The sequence below is a fragment of the Patagioenas fasciata genome, chromosome 14 (assembly GCF_037038585.1).
Source record: "Patagioenas fasciata isolate bPatFas1 chromosome 14, bPatFas1.hap1, whole genome shotgun sequence".
Lineage (NCBI taxonomy): Eukaryota > Metazoa > Chordata > Aves > Columbiformes > Columbidae > Patagioenas > Patagioenas fasciata.
The window spans coordinates 365,851-386,370 of record NC_092533.1 but is presented as its reverse complement, the minus strand read 5'-3'; the positions used below and the strand labels follow the sequence as shown (position 1 = coordinate 386,370).

The 20,520-nt window shown below is 52.8% G+C and overlaps 1 protein-coding gene across 1 annotated transcript in view; it reads right to left on the bottom strand.

Annotated features, from left to right (window-relative positions):
* The window catches only part of PPP2R2B (protein phosphatase 2 regulatory subunit Bbeta), a 60,608-nt gene extending 47,857 nt beyond the window's left edge, over positions 1-12,751 (bottom strand). Inside the window, exon 1 of the mRNA XM_065849031.2 lies at positions 12,578-12,751. Within this exon, the coding sequence (XP_065705103.1) occupies positions 12,578-12,656 (79 nt within the window). The 5' untranslated portion in view covers positions 12,657-12,751. The remainder of the gene's footprint in view (positions 1-12,577) is intronic.
* Positions 12,752-20,520: the final 7,769 nt, after the last annotated feature.

Here is a 20,520-nt window from a genome sequence, read left to right as displayed (position 1 = left end):
TTCTTCGCTCTTCAGAAAGCGGTGGTAACTGACAACCGCTGCGATTGCCAGGGCTAGCAAGGAGTGGAAACTCTTCCTGCGAGTTCAGGCTGGGATACGTATACATCAGATAAGAAACAACAACTTTTCTTAACCATGTTTTCAGGTTTGATTTCAAACACAGCTCTTCTAAACACAAACTATGTTTCTGTTTACCAAATCAGTCCTGTAATGCAACAGACACCACAACTGTGCAACTGCATTGCAAACACAGCGCGCCCAGGGAAACCTCCTGTCAGTTATTTCTTCCTTTATGGATGATCTCGCCATAACGTACTAATTGCGTCTATATTACCAAATTGTGTTATTGCTAAATACGCTGCGGAACACACGATACCCCAAAAATGGAATGAGGCACAGAATATTTCATGAGGGTCTGAGACTTCAGTGTCCTTCAAAGGATACAGTGTGAACTGTTTGTCACATGTTCCTCACATCAGAGATATAATTAGCTTAAATACTTACACAGTAAATAGGATTTGCCGTTTCTGAAGATTAAGGCCACATGTTACAGCATCAGTGCATCAGAACCAGTTGAGCCCAGTCTATGCTAAGGAGCGGGTTTTGCTTGAGAACAGCTCCTCTGAGCCGGGCCGGAAACACACACATCTGTGTGAGCACGCACGTGTGTGAACGTGCACATCTGTGTGAGCACACACGTGTGTGAACGTGCACATCTGTGTGAGCACGCGCGTGTGTGTGAACGTGCACATCTGTGTGAGCACGCGTGTGTGTGAACGTGCACATCTGTGTGAGCACGCGCGTGTGTGTGAACGTGCACATCTGTGTGAGCACGCGTGTGTGTGAACGTGCACATCTGTGTGAGCACGCGTGTGTGTGAACGTGCACATCTGTGTGAGCACGCGCGTGTGTGTGAACGTGCACATCTGTGTGAGCACGCACGTGTGTGAACGTGCACATCTGTGTGAGCACGCGCGTGTGTGTGAACGTGCACATCTGTGTGAGCACGCACGTGTGTGAACGTGTACATCTGTGTGAGCACGCACGTGTGTGAACGTGCACATCTGTGTGAGCACGCGTGTGTGTGTGAACGTGCACATCTGTGTGAGCACGCACGTGTGTGTGCATGTGCACATCTGTGTGAGCACGCGTGTGTGTGAACGTGCACATCTGTGGGAGCACGCACGTGTGTGAACGTGCACATCTGTGTGAGCACGCGTGTGTGTGAACGTGCACATCTGTGGGAGCACGCACGTGTGTGTGAACGTGCACATCTGTGTGAACAGACACGTGTTTGTGTATGTGTGAACGTGCACATCTGTGCGAGCACACACACATGTGTGAATGTGCACATCTGTGTGAGCACACACACGTGTGTGAACGTGCACATCTGTGTGAACAGACACCTGAGTGTGAACGTGCACATCTGTGTGAGCACGCGTGTGTGTGTGAATGTGCACACCTGTGTGAACATGTACGTGTGTTTGAACGCGCACATCTGTGTGAACGGACACGTGTGTGTGAACGTGCACATCTGTGTGGACGGGCACGTGTGTGTGAACGCGCACATCTGTGTGAACGGACACGTGTGTGTGAAGGTGCACATCTGTGTGAACGGACATGTGTGTGTGAACGGACACGTGTGTGTCGACCAGCTGCCAAAACCCAGTTCTCATCCATGGCTCTCCTGATCAAAAAATGTCAGTAATCAAGGCAAAGGCAAAGATGAATTCCACAGGAGAGACGACAACCGCACATCACAGTAATAATTAAAAGAAGAGCCTGGGAAGCTACCGAGCACCCAGTGACCACCAGTGTGCAAAGGGCTCGTCCATCGGCTGCACCGTCTGAGGTGGAAGTGGAGAAACCGGGAGCAGCTCGAGCGCAGGAAAGAGCCAAGTTTGTCTCAGACTGAGTGCTCGGACACCTCCTCACGTGTCCTGGACCTCCCCACCTGTCCTGGACCTCCCCACGTGTCCTGCCACGAGATATTGTTTGTGAGAATGAGTATTTAGCATATATTTCTGTTAAATTACCATTAAATAAGTAAAATTCTTTATGGCTCCAAAGGTGGATTTTATTTGAAAGGATGGATGCCAATATGAGGCACCGACACATCTGGGTCATTCTGAATCTTATATCCTGAACTGCAGTCACTCTGCTGCCTTAATTTAATTTGAACATGGACTACATCAAAAAGTAATGAAATCATGGTATAAATTTAACTAGGTGCCCGCCTCTTGTAACACAAGCACAAGAAGTTCCACAGCATTGCGAATCGGTGCTGGGATTATTACTCTATAAAAACCATTCTGCTTGTCCTCAAATGTCACCTAGGAGAGGAGAACACCCGGATGCAGCTTGGCCATCCTTGTAAAACGGAAAGCACAAAAGCTAATGAGTCAGACAGGATTAATTTGCTGAAGAGAAGGAAACCGCCTGCCCGGCAGCGCAGCGATCCTGAGCTGCACCCGCGTGGGCTGAGGTTCCAGCCATCGGCAGGGTGGCCGTGGTGTCAGAGCCGGGCTGGTGGACGACACAGCAGGGTAAGGGAAACAAAGCAGCTGTTGGCTGCAGTACTGAACACCAGGCGGCCAGGAGCGCCTGCCGGGGCTGAGTGCTTGCAGGCTGCTTCGGCATCCACAGGAGCTTGTAGATTTTCAGTGACAGCCACAAAGCAGCAGCCAGCACAGGTGGAGCTGGCACCATGTCCCTCCCCGCTGCCCGGGCACAGGCTCAGGCTGTTGGCAGTGAACATCAGCACGAACCCAGCCTGGAACCCAGCCCCGCCACGCTCCGTTTAACCCGGAACGTGTTCTAAACGTGAAACTATTTTGGTATGGGAAAAATCACCAGCAGTGACCACGACGCGCTGTGAGCCACTGGCCCCTGTGGCTCAGGGCGTGGGTCCCACCGGCAGCCGCAGCACCGGGCGCCCGTGGCGCTCCTGCCCGTGCCGGGAGCCCCGACACCGACGGGAGCGTGGGGAGACGGCGGCTGCGCCCCCGGGCCTCTGCGCCCCGCTCGTGTCACACCTGCCTTCACACACCGCCACTGCCTGATATGGTCTGTTCACTACATCGTCCTATAAAATGAAGCCCTTTACAATGGAACCTTTCAGCTTACATTATTTGTGTTCCTGTTGGAAGCCTCTAAGCATTAACAGAGGGTCAGGGAGTGCTACGCTTTGCCCGTTCACCATTTCTTACATGCACATGGTCCAAAATTCAAGCAGCAACGCTGCTTCTCCGTGACTCAGAGCGGCAACGGGAGCGTCCACGGCCCTGCGGCACGGCCCTCGGCACAGCCCGTCCTCCCGCCTCATCCCGCCACGTTCCTCCTCTGCAACGCCTGAAATTCAGCATTCCCATCCCACCCCCCTCCTCCACGGCACCCCCAGGTGCCTCTGGTACGACGTCAGCGCTGGGGTCCCCGTCCCGTGTGTGCGCCTGGGACCCCTCTGTCCCCACGTAACAGAAGGGGCTGCCCCGTTACACAACAGAAATAGCCCCCATTTTTGGAGTCCAGCACAAGGGCTGGGGTGACCGAGGCCTCCCCCGTGCAAACCAGCCCCGCGGTCTCAGCCCCTCGCTGGCCCCAGGACAATAGCAATCGGTTTCCCTTCTGTTCTTCGGCCGTTTCACAGCAACAGCTCCCAGAAATGGCTGCACCCACTTTTGGAAACCTCCAGAAAGAAAGATGGGATGTGAGCATCACACAAGAATATAAATGGGATGGCAGAACAGCACGTAGGCAGGATAAATATAGAGAACGGCTTAGGACACCGGCTGGGTCTGTGCTCTCTTTACACTGAGGAGACACCAACCTCTAACAGAACACAAAACCAGCATGGCATTACACTGGAGAGCGATCACAAAGTACAGCTCGGGGGAACATAAAAAGGACACCATCGGGAGCCTTAAAAGTTCGCACGACTTCTCCCAGTGCAAACGCTGTAAAACTAATATTTGTATGTCACCAATATTTACAGATAATCTACTTCATGTCATTCAGAAAAACATGTGGAAAACTGTTAATTAATAAAAGATATCACGTCTTATTAACGTTCATACAGTAATTACGAAAACCACAAATCCATCTGTTAAGTATTCAGCAAACAAGACAAACGACTGTGTTATGTCAAACAGATTATAAAATGCCTGAGGGAAAGAAACCTGAGCCGGGTGCGGAGCAGCAGCGCGGCCCTGCACAGCCACACCAGCACCGCCCCTCCGTGCCACAGCAGCTCGGGACACGGGCAAAAGCCCGCGGTGAGATGTGATGATGTGCTCATTGAGATCTGCTATTCTCCTTCACAAAAAATCACTTCCTAAACCATACAAATATCCCCACCAAGATGAGACCGGAACAGGTAAAGGAACATTAAATCCAGTTGCCCCCATCCATATGGGAACACAGTTACTTTAATCCAATTTGATAAGCAAAACTGATTTAATTCTTATCATGTTTTTAAATGATTTCTGAACATTTAAATGAAGAAACATTCGTGCATGAAGAGTAATTGACTCATCAGCATGAGCACCGTCAATGCATCCATGTGTCCTCTGGACGTTCAGTGCCGTTCTCAGGCGTGAGACCCTGAACACCCATTCTTCATGCAATAAATACGCAAAACTGGGTGTCAGCTTGCACGGGGCCTCACAACAATTACTGCCCTGAACAAGCGATGGTGCTACTTTCAAAAGACATTTGAATAGTATATTCGACATGACTGCCCTGAGTCCACACACATTAGCAGCTCCCTCCCGACTGTGTGCAGCACCGCTGACCGCTGTGGCAGGAGCGAGCGCAGCCCCTGCAGCTGCAGCCCCGCAGCACCGCAGCCCCTGCAGCACCACAGCCCCCGCAGCACCGCAGCCCCCGCAGCACCGCAGCCCCTGCAGCACCACAGCCCCACACTGCAGCCCCTGCAGCTGCAGCCCCGCAGCACCACAGCCCCACACCGCAGCCCCTGTAGCATCGCAGCCCCTGTAGCATCGCAGCCCCTGCAGCTGCAGCCCTGCAGCACTGCAGCCCCTGCAGCACCGCAGCCCCTGCAGCATCGCAGCCCCTGCAGCTGCAGCACCACAGCCCCGCAGCCCCTGCAGCCCCGCAGCCCCTGCAGCCCCGCAGCCCCGCAGCCCCTGCAGCCCCGCAGCCCGCGGTGCCACCGCTCGGCCCCAGCGCAGCCCTCGCTGCGGCTCCCCCGCCCTCCACGCACCCGGCCCAGCAGCAGCCGGGGCCGGTCGCCGTCCCGCTGCCCGCACAGTCTGTGTCAGATCCGTGCACACGCCCTCGCACAGAGCTTCCACCATAACGCAGAGGGCTGCACTGCTCCATTTTCCTGAAACCCAGATCTATGGGAACAAAACATCAAGAGCACAACTGCGATGTTCCCCTCGCTCCTGACCTCAAATAACCTGTGCCAGAAAAACATGGCCATGACATCCTATCAGAACCATTCTCCCTGTTCTTCCCAGTCTGACACTCACGAAATTTCACCAGTGTGAATTTTATGGCTTTTAAGCTTAGACAACAAAGAGAGTGATGGCAAGCACAGCAAACCTGCAATGCTTCTCCTCTCAAGGACAATTACCCTTCAAAAATTACAAAATCAGCAGAAAAAGGAGAAGATGAAGATGTGGGTGCAGCCCAAGCAGCCAAAGATTGTAACTGGACCCCCCGGTGCACGCCAGGGCCTCGTGCGGGGGACACGGGAGCGACGGCTGCAGTGGTGCCAGGGGACAGGACACAAGGGACACTGGGGACAGGGACACTGGGGACAGGGACCGGACAGGGAACACGACTGTCTCTTGTTTACCCAGGCAACAAACACTTCTGCTCTTACGCTGTTCCTGGTTTTAATCAATTGGGTTATTTGTTTTCTTCTCCAATTATTCTGTCACCTGTGACTTCAGATTAACAGTGTGGATGGAGAGAAGCCCAAGCTGCCAGCAGGTTAAACAGTCAGGTCGATGAGCCTCTTTCAACAGAATAACATCTAACTACGTGGCAGCGCGTCAAAAAACACCCCCGATGGCTTCTCTTCATGGGCTATCACGGTGGGTTTGTTGCCATCTGCTTGTGAGTTGCTTATTCTTTCGTTTCAGAAACATTGAATTTAAAGGCAGAATCAAGGCAAAAACAAAAGGGAAGCCTTCTCATCAGCTCCTGCTTTTGAATGCATTGGTTTTCTTGTGAAATTTCCAATTCAGGCAGGTTACTAAGAAACCGGATTAGAGAGAAATACCACCAGCATGCAAGCTTGTACCGACAGGGACCGCACACGTGCGTCTGCGTGTTTGCACGGATGTGTGTGTGCACGGATGAGCGTGTGCACCGACACCCCACCACCCCGAAAGGGAGCATCCAAGCAAAGAAAACTGCAGGGGGGGCTCTGCACCCCAGGGGAAGCCACATTGGGCTCTATCACACTGCCAAGCAAACGCACGGCGACGGTGAACTACTGCCCCACCATCCCCTCGACTGTTCGGTGGCTTTCTCACCATCTCCCCTCCCTCAGCTGAGACCATCCCGCTCCAACAGGCACCACGCGACGTCCCTGTGTCCCCAGTGCCTCCCAGACCCCCAGCCCTGGCCACATCTGATGGAGCAGGAGCAAGTGCCAGAAGCAATGGAAGGGAGCGGGTCTGATGGCCACACAGACACATGCTCCACGCGTGGGCTCACAAGCCCCTTTTTCAGAGGAAACCGAGCCCTGAAAGTCACATCGCTATGCAACACTGCATGGGAAGGAGGAAAAACCAGGGAGCCAGCAGCACTAGAAATAAACGTGTGCAGGCACAAAAACTGATGATGAAGTGCACAGCAGTTCGTCAGAACTCACTCATGTAAGTGATTAATTACATTGCTGAACACGCCCGGCCCGGACAAGAGGCGGTGAACAGCCACGGCCAGCTGACCGCTCTCAAACCGCACCCTGGGAAAAGCAGAGTGCTGAGCTGTATCCTGGAAAACGTACCACTCAATGCCATGAACCGGCATTTGAAAGGAACTGCTGATTGTGAATAAACCCACCATATGGCTTTACAAAGCTGATAGTGCATTTATTTCCCAAATATAGCAAGATCAGCCTACGACGGCCTGTTTTTCTTTTATAATCCACATTAGAAAATGATTTTAGTATAGTATCAAACACAATTTGTCGGGTTGCTGTCAGATAGTCACTGGTGTAATACAAGGCTTTCACGGTAAGAACAGGGTCTTGTGTATAGCAGCTTCACCACAATATCAAAACGTGAGGAATTTCTGAGACTTTTTTGGCGACCTTGCTTTAGCGAAGCTGCCTACAGAGAGGAGAAAGGTTAAATCTCACACTGCTGCTTTTGTGAATGTTTTCTCTGAGTCCACACAGGTGGACTCGTGGCCCTTCACGACCTCTGCCAGCGCAGTAATTTGTGGAACTGCTGGGTGGTTCAGTGGAGGGAACGTGCAAAGATCGAGAGGCTGCGGGGTGTTCACCGTGCGCTCTGCCGGCCCAGGACAGCAGCCGAGCACGGCCCCGGTCTGAGGAGAGCCCCGGAGCCGCGCGTGGCCGGTGCCGAACACAGCCCGCGGCGCCGGGGGAACGGTGCCCTCGCCATGGGCACCGGGCACAAGGACAGACTCAAAACCCCACCGACACGTGGGCAAAGCTGCCTGTGACGGGAACAATAATTAAAGACAATTTCTATGGTTCTTTTTACAGGTAGGTCATCCTGACCATACTCAACATCCTACCTTCCCCAGAAGTGCTTAAAATAACCCCACTTGGAGCCATCCACAGGCTGAGATCTGCTCTGCCGCCCAGCCTCCCGGCCAGCTGCTCTCCCTCTCTCCCACGCCGAAGCATTTCGAGCTGTGCAACCCTGCAACCTCTATCAGGTCTCTTCAGAGTGGGAGGGATGACAGAAGGTACCTTTGTGCTGATTTAAGCACTATCTAAAAATAGATGACACGAGAACTCTGGGAAGCTACAGTTGAACCCATCTGTAGCAAGTGGAATACAGTCACATAACAGAAATATCTCTAGAGCCTTGGAAATTTGCTCTTAATTCGGCTCTTTCTTTAGCTGGCGCTGGTTTGACATGAAAAATTGCAGGAAACCTTTGTACTAGATGGCTGCGCTGGGATTGCAGATCAGCAAAAGAGTGGGATGGGGGCAACTTCCCAACAAAACCTGGGGGAGAAGAAAAATGAGTTTCAAAATCTGACGATAGGATGGAACATCTACACCTACAGCGTTTTTGATAAAATCCCCTCAGCACCAATCGTTGTGGTTAAAGAAGCCGTTTCAGCGGCCGTGGCCATGCGGCGGTGCTGCGATGCGCGGGACGCGGGGCAGGAGCGCGGTCCCCCGGACGCAGCCCCGCGGGCAGCGCCGCCCACCGGGCCCCTCCGGAACGGGCACCCGGAGCCCAGCCCGCCCGTCCCGCGCGTGCGGTGTCCCGGCGCTCGGCGGCAGTCACGCGGCCCGGGGCCCCGGCACCGCGCGTCACCGCGGAGAGGAGCCCTCGGGTGCTGCGGCCCCGAGCCCTTCCCCGCCCCGTTCCGGGCACCCCACGGCCGCCTGCCAGCGGCGGGCTCGCCCCCGCGCCCCCCGCGCCGTCCTCTCTTCCCGGGGGCAGCGGCGCTCCGGCTGCTTTGAAGGCACCAGCGGAGGCTGCCCCGGGGGTCCCTGCCCGGCGAGGCCACCGCTGCCCGCCCCGGGAGCGGAGCGCGCACCGGCCCCAGCACGAGCATCTACACCGGCCCCAATACCGGCCCCAGCATCAAGACCGGCACCGCCCCCGCCCGGTGGCCGGCGGGAGCGCACCCGCCCCGGAGCCGCGGGGAGCGGGCCGGGCGGAGCGGGGGTTCCCGTCCCCCGGCAGCACGGGCTGCGCCCCCGCCAGCAGCGGCACGGCGGGGGGAGGAGCTCTCGGCGCTACCGGCGGGACGCGGCGCGGGCAGCGGGCTTTGCTGGCAAAGCGGGCAGCGGCAGCGCCCGGGGAGGGGTCCCACAGCCCGGCCGTGTCACACGCTGTCCCCAGGCCCCCTGTCCCGGCAACACGGGTGTCAGCGGCACCGGCAGAACGAGCGGGCACAGCCGCCCTGTCCGTGCCGCCGCTGGACCCACGGCCGCGGCAGAGCCCGCACCTCATTGCGGGTTTAACGAGCTTCTGGCTCCGTGAGTGTGCACAGCCTTCGAAAGCTGTACGGAAAGAACAGATGAGGCGGCTGGATTCCTGCACATGGTGCAAGTTCTGATTAATGTAAGAACTGAGATTAAAGCAAGTCTGATGTTCTTCCCTAAAAAGCAAGGGCTGATACGGCATTCAGACTGAGAAATTCAAGAACAGCTAAATCAGGAAATGCAATTATTGCAGAAAGCTCAATCTGAACTCTGTGTTCTCCTCCATCGACCTCAAACTAACGGCCTCTCTTAATGTAATTATGGACTATTAGTTACACCAAACTGTATTTGCATGCTTAACAATGTTACTGTACCTCTAATGCACACGCCATTCTGCAGTATTAATGCTGCTCTATATTTAATTTATATGGGTTTTACTCCAGGGTGATACAGGACTCCAGTGAAGTTCCCAACCGCCAGTGCCTGATTAACTGGGGTCGAAGACGTAGGAATGACTCACCACAAAAATAAATCCTCCTGCCAGCACAGCTGGGACAAAACTGGCAGACTAACGGTAAGCGTAAGTGTGGCCGTAATGACAACGTTAAAGTCTTCGAAAAAGAACTAACAGAAGATTGGCCATTTGAGGCTCACACCGGGCTCCTGGCTGCAGGGTTCGGCCACACCAAGACCCCTCCAGCATGCAGCCCAGGGTTTGCTCTGCAAACGTCGAGTGGAGCCCAAGGGCAGCCAGAGCAGCCAGGAACCACCTGGGGTCCCCGCGGCTGCTCCGTTCCACCGCTTATCTTCTGCAACAAGGAGCTTCAAAACGCATTTTAAACAGTTCCCAAGCAGACTTTACTTAGGCAATTGGCCTATTCTACTGATCTAAATACAATAAGAGGTAAAACCCAAACATACTTTCTGTGGTCACCCTGAGAAGATTCCGACATCTGGAGCATATAAGGAAATAATTATTTTTACGTGCATCACTCAAAAATATTCCAAAGGTCAAAAGCTTCGCCTAGAGGTGCCCCTAAGGTACAGAGCTTAGTTTTAAGGTGCCTCTGGCTGAGCTTTCATGTTTAAGAGCCCTAAAAAGCTAACCCTCTAGCTTAAGGGCACCTCTGAGCTAAGCTTTAAAATCAGCTCAAACATCAGTGATTAAGCATCCCCGCCGTCACGCCACCCCCACTGGAACCTCCAAAGGGCCAGAGCAGAGCCTTCACAGCACCCCAATGGAGCCTCCAAAGGGCCAGAGCAGAGCCTTCACAGCACCCCAACGGAGCCTCCAAAGGGCCAGAGCAGAGCCCGGGCACAAACCGAGAAATGCAGAAAACGGGAAATGGCTTCAGAGAACACAAGAAGGCGGTTACCTCAGGGTTACACAGGAGTCGCTCCACTCTTTGGCAGCCTCTCAGAGCCAGGGAACCAGACACACAGATACTCTGGCTACCAGTATAACTTCAAAGTCCTTTACTTTAAAGGAAAGTCACATTTTAGTCTTTCAAGGACCCCAAATCTTGTGAATCTCAAGCTATTCAGGAAACAATCAGTCTGCTTAAAGACAAGTTTCATATTCATTATTCAGTACACTTCCCAGCGTAAACTAAAACTGGTTCAAAACCTTCAGCCTAACTCAACGTGAACCAAATTCAGAAATTATTGCAAACGTACTCGAGTTGTTGGCCCATCAAATTAGGAACGCAGTTAAAGGTCTCCTGAGCACAACAACGGATTTTAAGGACAGGCAATAACTATTACATGCCTAAATATCAATTAAAGTATCCAAAAGAATTAAAGTATCAATTAAAGTATCCAAAAGAATTGTATTCTTCCGCAGAACAACTAACGTTGCAAACCCTGCTGAGAAGAGTGCACAGAAACACGTTCCTGTTTGCATTCTGGAAGGAAAACACACGCGTGATGCAGATTTGGCAACTGCATCAGCCCCGAGAGCTCACTTCCCAGCTTTGTGTTCGCTCCCCATCTGCAGGAAGAGATATGTGCATCAGATATTGGTCTGAGCAACAGCTCTCTACAAGTTTCATTCTTCATATACTGTTTGCAATGGAGAAGAACGGATAGCACCCCGGTATGGCATTCTTTCGCAAATTCATCTTTTTTCCTCTCAGGAGTCTCATATGACCTTTCCTAAAACAGCAAGGTCTGCTTCTCCATTGAATTACTTATTCCAGGAGATCAATTTGAAAGTTACTTATTCAGAATATATTAAGGAGCTGTGCCTTCGGACAAAGTCAAAATTAAAACAAATGAAATCTTCAGAGAAATTTGCAGTTAAAGAACTCCAGAGCTAGTCTGAGCAACCTACTGGGATCATTGTATCTGCTTAGAGCTTCAGAGAAAATAATTAAAAGTCCATATGGTCTCCCTGGACTAAAATATAGCAACCTAAATAGATAAAATAATTTAGCCTGAAGTGTCACCATATACTGCCCAGTCCTTTCTGCTTGACCCTTCCCTGCCGCATCTCCAGCCGTACAGCGCTCCTGGTCAGGGCACCAGGAGCCAAGGCGGGTACCCCGCAGCGGTTCTGTTCAGTACCCACCCGAGCAGGCAGAGACGGAACCCGTAGGCTCGAACCAGCAGCGAGCGCACGGCCCTGCAGCGCTGCCTGGCTCTTCCCACTGCCCACGGACGAGCTCGGTAATTCAGGCCACGCACGCAGACCCAGATGAGATTAATGAGTCTGTACAAGCGGGGTGACAGGAAGGTGTTCGTACTCATTAGCTCACTCTGGTTAGGAAAAGCGCTGTGGTTCCACACAGGCGAGTAGCAGCAGTGTGAAATTGTGATCCCACTGAGCTGTTTGGGCGGCTGCAGGTGATTCACAAAACTGCCAGCTCACACACAGCGAACACGCGGGCCGTCACGTCCCACAGGCTGCAAATCACCGAGAACAAGCACTACCCCACGGGAGACGTCCCACTGGAGCCTCAGTGCACACAGAGCTCACACTTTGCGTTCCCACAAGAACACACAAAGTTCAGCCGCTGCTGAGGTTTCATTCGGCACAAAGAGCTGCAGAGCTGTTTGCTGAGACCTGAAAACAGGCTTTACGGAATGACGGGCAGGGCACGGGTAACCAAGCGCAGGAAGTGCTGGACACGATTTGTTTCAATTTATCGGGAATACACAGATAAATTAAAGGCCATATTTACAAACTACATAAACCTGCAAAACGTGCAGCACCGTAAGCAGGAAGTCTTCCTTAAGCCGGTCCTGCTGCTTGTTTCCCTGTACAACTAGTGCAGAGTTAACGGTAAACCAAGCAGCACTGACAGGAATAAACAAAGTCATCTTGTGCTAAGCCTTCAGGCGCCCCCGAGCCGCCTTCTCAGCCTTCCCAGCCTCCTCCCGCGACGAACACCCCAGCAGCGGCCGCTCCCCCGCACTCCCGGCTCTGCGGGGCTCTGCCCCCGCCCCGCGCGTCCCGCGTACCTTCCGCGTGGCAGCTGGCGGGGAGGATGGCGCTGGGCGCTCTGAAGAGGTAAGGCAGGTAGCGCGAGAAGCATTTCATCTTCAACACGGCAGTTAGAAAATAACAAAACACACACACACAAAATCATACAAAGCTAAAAAATGAAAGAAAAATTAAAAAATAATGAAGAAGAAAATAACGGAACCCCTCCTCAGCGCATGAGGATTTAGCGGTGCCCGGGTAGCCTACATGGCGGACTCGGCGGGGGCTCGCTGCGGGGCTGTGGCGGCCGGCCGGGGCCCATGCTGCGCTGCCGGCCCGGGGGCACCGCGAAGCGCAGCGCTCCGGCCCGGCCGCCGCATGGGCCGGGAGCGCGGACAAGCCCGTCCTGCCCGCGCACACACCGCGGGCGCGCAGGGAGGCGCGGAGCCCCGCGCCGCAGCAGCCTCAGCCCCGCGGACGGGCCCGGCCGGGAGGGCGGCTGCGTGCAGCCCGGCCGGGGGGTGCTGCCCGGCTCCGCGGCGTTCCGCAGCGGTTTGGCAGCGCCGGTGCCCGCGGAAGCGACGCGGAGCCCTGCGCAGCGCGAGGGCGCTTCCCCAGCCCGGGCAGTGGGAACGAGCCAGCAGGTCCGAAAAGCGCTTGGGGTAGCGCGTATTCGGCAGGCCCGTCGCTCTCCCGGCACACAGCGAGGCGCAGCCCGCGGCCCCGCACGGAGGTCTCGCTGGCCCCGCGGCCCCGCACGGAGGTCTCGCTGGCCCCGCGGCCCCGCACGGAGGTCTCGCTGGCCCCGCGGCCCCGCACGGAGGTCTCGCTGGCCCCGCGGCCCCGCACGGAGGTCTCGCTGGCCCCGCGGCCCCGCACGGAGGTCTCGCTGGCTCCGCGGCCCCGCGGCCCCGCACGGAGGTCTCGCTGGCTCCGCGCCCCCGCAGCCCCGCGCTCGGCCTCCTGCGGCTACAGCGCGTGTTCAGACCAGGGAGTAACCAAAAAACAAACCACCAGAAAGGCACTGACAAACCACAGTGTGCCAATTAACGCACGGGATGAAAACACAGTTTGCTATATTACAGATGCTTTGGAGGCAGTGCTCTCAATTCAGACTCATCAATACCTGTTAAACCTGCAATATTTGAGAAGTAGAACAGATCTAGATCAATATTTCTAATGCTTTTTCAATCACAACCCACTTTTTAAGGAAGAAATCGCCCACAGCTAAGCGCTCTCCAAACTTGCCTTGCTGCAGCCTGCTCAGGTGCACATAATGGAAAATATCACAGTATCAAGAGGGCAGGTCGAAAGGAAACAATATGATCAGCTGCTGATGCTCACACCCCCTTTTTCCAGCTGTTTAATTACTCTACTGACGAGTTTTTGGTTCAAAACCAAAGCACTCACGGTTCCTGCCTGCTGTGGTTGCCTTGGGGGAGCGCTGGGGCTGTTTGCTTTCCTCACCTGGCCACAGCCTTTCCAATTTTGCTGTCTTCGGGAGATGACAGCACAAGTGCATTTATACCTCTGCCAGTGAAGAGAGAAACTTTTCATTTCATTTTAATATCTTCATTTAAAATACCGTGTCTGGATGTGGAGGAAAAACAACCCAGGTCTGGGTTGTGAGCAATGCGAAGCCTTCCTGCTCAGAGATGATGTTCGCTCTGCACCACACAGAAGTGAAGGCTGAAGATCCAGTACTATAATGTATCTCAAATACATCCCAGGAAACAAGGTATGAAATAAAGAGACTGTATTTTATAAAGCACTTTTCATGGAAATTCACTTTATGTGTGCATGTATGACTCACACGTCAGATTATTTAATATACTAGCCTGGAAATGTAAATGACTGTCTCTTCACTGCTGTTGAACTGCACCCAGAAACTGCACCCGGCTTTGCTTCAGAAAGCGATGAATGTCGTCCCCAGCTGGAGTGGCAGAGGGAAGGTAGGCGCAGCAGGCATGTCTGAGGTACACCGCAGCTGCGAAAACTGCAGTTACTTATCTCTCATGATCACAGTGGCTCAGGTATCACTTTCATAAGTGTACAACAAAACCTGGAAAGGAAGGTGAATTTCCAAGCAGCAAGCTGCACTGTCTGGAGCTGGGATGCCACTAAAAAATCTGGAGAAGGTGTTCACCCCCCAGACGAGCGAGGAGCGCGTTCTGTCCCAGTCACCACCTCGCCCTCCCCTGCATCGCCCGTGTGCCGCAGGTGTGTGTTGTGTGCCATATCTCTGCTGTCCGCCCGACCAGTCTGACAGGGCCGGCCGTGCCCGTGGGGTGCGGGATGCCCAGCGCCCCGCTGCCCCGGCCCCGCGCCCCGCAGCTGGCGTGGGGCAGCCCCCGTGGCCACGGCACTTCCGCACTGTGCACCTTAGGGGTCAGAACACCAGAGGAAATCCAACCTCTTCAATTTGCACCAATCCCTTTTCTACACCAGACTGCTGATTATCAATATATCAAAATACAGCAAGATGTCTAGAACTCATTCCCTGTTAATAGTAATGAAATATAATTCAAAACACTGTGGCACCACAACAGCAATCAGCAACATCATCTTCTTTATATCTAACGCTGAAGTCAGTGTTTGTTTGAGCAGCTGAAAGACGTCCTGGGCCTCCCATCTATGCACAAGAGAGCTCATTCATTCACACGGTTGTGTTAGAGGGTTAAAGGACCCGTGGCACCACTGGTTTCATCAGGACAAGTGCTACACACTGCTGTACCATGTTCCAAGTTAAGGAAAGCCATAAACAAGGAAAGAACAAGAGGAGAAAGTTTCTGTGTATCTCTGTTCATGTAGCTTTACGCATGCATGGAAAAGAGCAAACGTATTATCAGAGAATCAACACAGAATTATTCTTGGCAACATTTTAAGTATCACTTGAAAGGCAGAAGGACAATCCACCCTGCTGAAGGAGGCAGGCTCTTCTGCATTTAAAGATGTGGAACTTCATGAACATGATAGTGACGTCCTGGTTTGAGGCAGAACGGTGCCGTTCTGCCAGTGCAACTGGGCATCCTGGTTTGAGGCAGAACGGCACAGTCCTGCCAGTGCAGTCAGGTCCCGGTGGGCAGCATCCCCGGGTGCAGCCGGGCCCTGGTGGGCAGCATCCCCGGGTGCAGCCGGGCCCTGGCGAGCAGCATCCCCAGGTGCAGCCGGGTCCCAGTGGGCAGCATCCCGGGTGCAGCCGGGCCCTGGTGAGCAGCATCCGGGCCCTGGTGAGCAGCATCCCCGGGTGCTGCATTCCGGACACGGGCCTGTCCCTCATGCAGTCTGCAGGCGATCCCTGGGAACCCGGCTCACGGCCTCTGGTGCTCCAGACAAAACAAGACACAACTTCAACGCAGATGCAGAAGGTCCCTGCGGTACCACAAACCCACCGGCTCCACACACGTGAAGACGGGATCTGATCACCGTTTGTTGGGCTCACTATGGCACAAACCCACTGCCTGGACAGGGCGGGTTCAGAGGGATACCGTAAAGGTTTCCGTTATCCTTGGGGGATACAGAATATGTAGGGAATACATGTGAAATGGAAAGGAATTAATGGATGAATGGGCAATTCAATAAGTGAAAGGAAAATGAAAGTGCGAAATGAGAATAAGAAAGTGTAGGAAAATGCCCAGTAAGAAGTTTAAACCAGAACAATTATAGAAGGAACAGAACTGAATGAAAAAATTCAACTTCAAGTCAGGAAAATGGAATGCATTCATTTCAATTGTCCATGGTTTTGCGGTCTCTGTGTTGGCCGAATGCCCAGCAGATGTGCTGGCACAGAGAGAAGTGCCCCAGTGACCGAGGAGCACGAATCGCCCTGAAAGCCGCTGGGTGTGAAAGTGGGTGTCCCGAGCCCCTGCATCCCCAGCTCCTGCAACGATCCCTCCCACACACATACGTGTGCATTGCTGTTCGTTTTAACTCCAGATACAGGAATGAGCACCAAGGTATACTTGTGTTACCCAGAAACAGAGCCCAGCCGATGCCGGTGAAGGATGTTGTAGTGGGAAAGGCTGTCTCGTAATTCCCTGAGAAATCCTGTAACTAACAGCTGAAAACGAAAAGGAAATCTATTTCAAAGACTATTGATATGGTTAAACCATAATGCCTTCTAGTAAATTTTCTGGATCAATAGCTTATTTTAGAGACTCATCTCTTTCAAATGCATCAGTACATAACAAAGGCAGAAATGAAGAGTGTGACTTAGCGCTTTGCCAGCAGTTTCCAACAACATGTGAACAGGCCCCTGCACATTGATCAGGCAAGATGTACACGACAAACAAGTTCTTTCTGATCACAGCAACAAGAGGAAAAATAGCCTTACCTTCTGTCACCCCAGTATCTGCAGTTCCTTTCACTTGACTAAAGCACCACAGCACATCCTGCACGAGCTCTCCAAAACCTGCCAGGGAAACGTGCAGAAAGACGATAAGATACACTCACATTTGTATACAGCTTGTCCTTTTTCAAACAAACACACACACACACACCAATTGGCGGACAAATATCAGCAATCCCTGCACGAAGGGAGGTATTTGCTCACCTGTGATCATTGTTCTGTCCGCGGCGCAGAGCTGGCGCTGACGGCTGAGCGCATGCTGCGCGCTGTGAGCGCCCGTCTGTGCGCTCCCCCGGCCCCGGGCAGCGCTGCTCCGGAGACGGTGCCGTCGGAGTCAGTCCCCGCTCATCGCTCATCGCTGGCAGCGTTGCAGCGAGTCAGGAGGCGCCGTGCCCGCGGCTCCCCGTCAGAATGCTAATGCCCCGTCGTCCCCAGCGCTGGAACAGGGACAAACAGAGCTGCTGCTGCCACCACTGCAGCTTCTTCTTCCCAGTTTGTGGTCAGTGTGGCTGTGGACTGCTTGGCAAAGAACTCAAGCAGAATGAAGCTGCTTTGCAACACATCATAGTATTATAACCGAACTTTGCCTGGAGTCAGGAGCGCACTGCATTTGCTTTAAAAGAGTACCGCAAGCGTTTCTATTGTAGGGCACATCTGTCTCAGCTGCGCTTGCTGCTGTAGCAATGTGAGCCACCCTGAGAGAAATCAGCATCTTATCTGCTGCTCCTTTTCTGGGCAGCTCAGCAGAACTGCCCTTCCTGTGATGCGTTCTCACTGTTCCACACAAGATCCACTGCCTGAAAGGACACCTTGCTTCCTTTTATCCTGACACACGTTTTATCTCAAAGCCATTTCCAGACATGAAGAAAGCAGCACAGCGGAGCCACGAGGAGAGGAAATACCACCTTACCCGTTTGACACACAGGTGAACCCTGGCACAGAAAACATGGGGGGTGTTCCGTGGGTGAGTGTTCCGTGGGTGTTCCGTGGGTGTTCCGTGAGTGTTGCGTAAGTGTTTGTTGAGTGTTCCATGGGTGCTCCGTGAGTGTTCCATGGGTGTTCCGCAGTCAGCGAGTGTGATACTGGGCTCAGACGCAGGGTTTGCTGTGGGACACTCAAACTTGTTACTCCCCTGCAAAAGAAAAGGAAAGTATGGGATTGGGAGCTAATGTACAGCTGGAGATAGAACTGAGCTAACAGGACCAGCTCATGGCCTACCCAAACGTCTTTGTGAGATTTCTGTCTGGTTTTATTTGTATCATCACAAATTTTTGTGTATTAATACGGGTCAATATATATCATATATACTGAAAGTAATATAATAATCTTCAGTACATAACAGATACAGACTCCAGAACAAGCTTTATTGGGTGATACTGGAGTTTTAAGAGCATGAAAAGGTCCGGAATCAGAGGGTGCGAGACAGTTTGATGCGAGAATATGAAGTCGAGTGAAGAGCTGACAGGTTCTGCAGAATCGTCCGAGTGCCTCCTGCCTCGCCGTTCTCTGTCTCCCGCCTGCCGTGCAGCGGGACGGCCCCGGGGCGCTCGGGTCGTGTTCACAGCGCCCTGGGCAGGACCCGCTCCCAGGGCCAGAGCTCAGTCAACATCCACGTGTTGGCAGCGGGAAAATGTGTCTGTAACAGAAAAGAGGGAAAGACGGAGGGCTCTTGTGCACGGCTGATGCACTCGTGTAACTCTCGCTAGGCAACGTCCCCGGTAAAGTCTGGGATTTTTACAGAAATGTTAAATGTAATTTTAAAACTCTCAACAGAGAAATCCTGGAGCTCGGGCGCGGACTGAACCCTCCGGGGCTGCAGCTGGCCTCCCCGCGGCCGGATTTCGGCAGGACAGGTGACTGCAGCGCTGGCACGGCTCTGCGAACACCGCGCTCTTCGGTTTGCCGGATGGTGGCTTTTCCAAGGGAGCAGGTTTCCCGGCCCGTGTTTGCTCGGGCTGCCCCGCACGGGTGGCAGGGGGAGCATTTGTGCGAGTTCGTCCGTACAAATCCACAGCTGCTATAGCAATTTTTTCCTCAGAGATTAGAATTGCGAATTATGAAAACTGGAAAGTAAATATGGCAATCAAGCCCATCTGGGACAAGAATATTTTTACATGGAAGATTTTCCCTATACAGTCATAGCAATAATATCTCTGATTCTCTAGTCTGAGCAAACCAGTGAACAAATACCTCTTTTTCTGATTGTGCTGATGAGGTTTATGCTGTTATTTCATTATTGTTCATAAGATTTCTATTATTTATTTTTGTCATTAGAGGAACACTGTGAGAATCAGATCCTCAGGTTACTTTGGCCGTTACCGTTTGGTAACGTTTGTCTGAAAGGCCGATGGGTTAACACAGCACCTCTTTAATGTCACTTCAACATCTGGGTGTGTGACAGATGTCTCATGTTTTTGTCATCTTCAGCGTTTTGCAAAGGTTTCTGTGCTTATAAACACATCTGTCTCATTTTACACAATGGTTTTGAAGCAGCCACAAACAACCGTGTGTTTGATGACATTTTCTGCGTGTTTTACAAGCGTCTCTCAGGAACAGCTGCTGCCAAAGACGTTTGTGAAGAGTTTTTGGCAATGGGAATGTGAAGTTGGACATCTGAACTCTTAAAGTACTGAGCATCTACAAAAGAAAAGCCAGTTACGTATGAGGTGTGTATATACATACATATATATATATACACACAGTCATTAGCACATGATTATGCACACTGTTCTTATAGGTGAAATGTAGCTGTTTCACGGGTGTCCAACACGCTGAGAATAATTATCCGGAACTCCCGATTCCATTCCGGATCTCCGCTGCGGCACGGCCTCACGTGCAGATGGGCACATGAGAAGTGACCCGAATAATAGGATCAGCATCTCCCCCGTTCTCATTCAAGCAGCCCTTCATGACTGGTGTCAGCTAGCTGGGAATCGCAGTGTGCACCTAGGAACAACACAGAGCCAGGCCTGCGATACTGATGTATAGGAAAAGCTTGCCTGCAGGCTTTTCTCTGCATGCAAATTAAATGCCTTTTTATTCTAAGAATGTGAAGAACTATGTCAAAATCAAACACGCCTGGGGAAAGGCTGCACACGGATATTGGTTGGTTGTATGGTGTCTACTGCGAGCTGCATCGCATCCAGTCCTGAAACCAAACGAGTCACGAATGCCGATGGCGCTGGGAGAGCATCTTTGGAGTGACAATGACGGTCTGCGGATGCTGATGGACTGGGGACCGCACAGGGAACATTGCCCAGTGTGTCAGGTTATGATATGTACCAGGTAAAAGGAATGGGAGCGGGAACACTTCCTACTCCCAGCCCACCGGTTTACACACCGTGTGACCATAAACCAGAGTTAACTTCTATGTGTGTCTGTTCTCACTCCGGTAAAACTGAGCTCATCAGTTGTTGCAGTCACTGTGAATACCCCAGCTCCCTGGAGGAGAGCTGTTACACACCCACTGTTCATTTCTGTGCACTATTGATTTTGTGTGGAAAGACTGAAACCTTTAGAGTTGTCATCCTCGGATCTTGCAGACAAAGAGGAAAGCGTGGTGAATTTCACTGTGCGTTGTACAGACCACGGCCACGTAGTGAGTCCCCCAAATATCCCTGGCAAAGTTCAGGT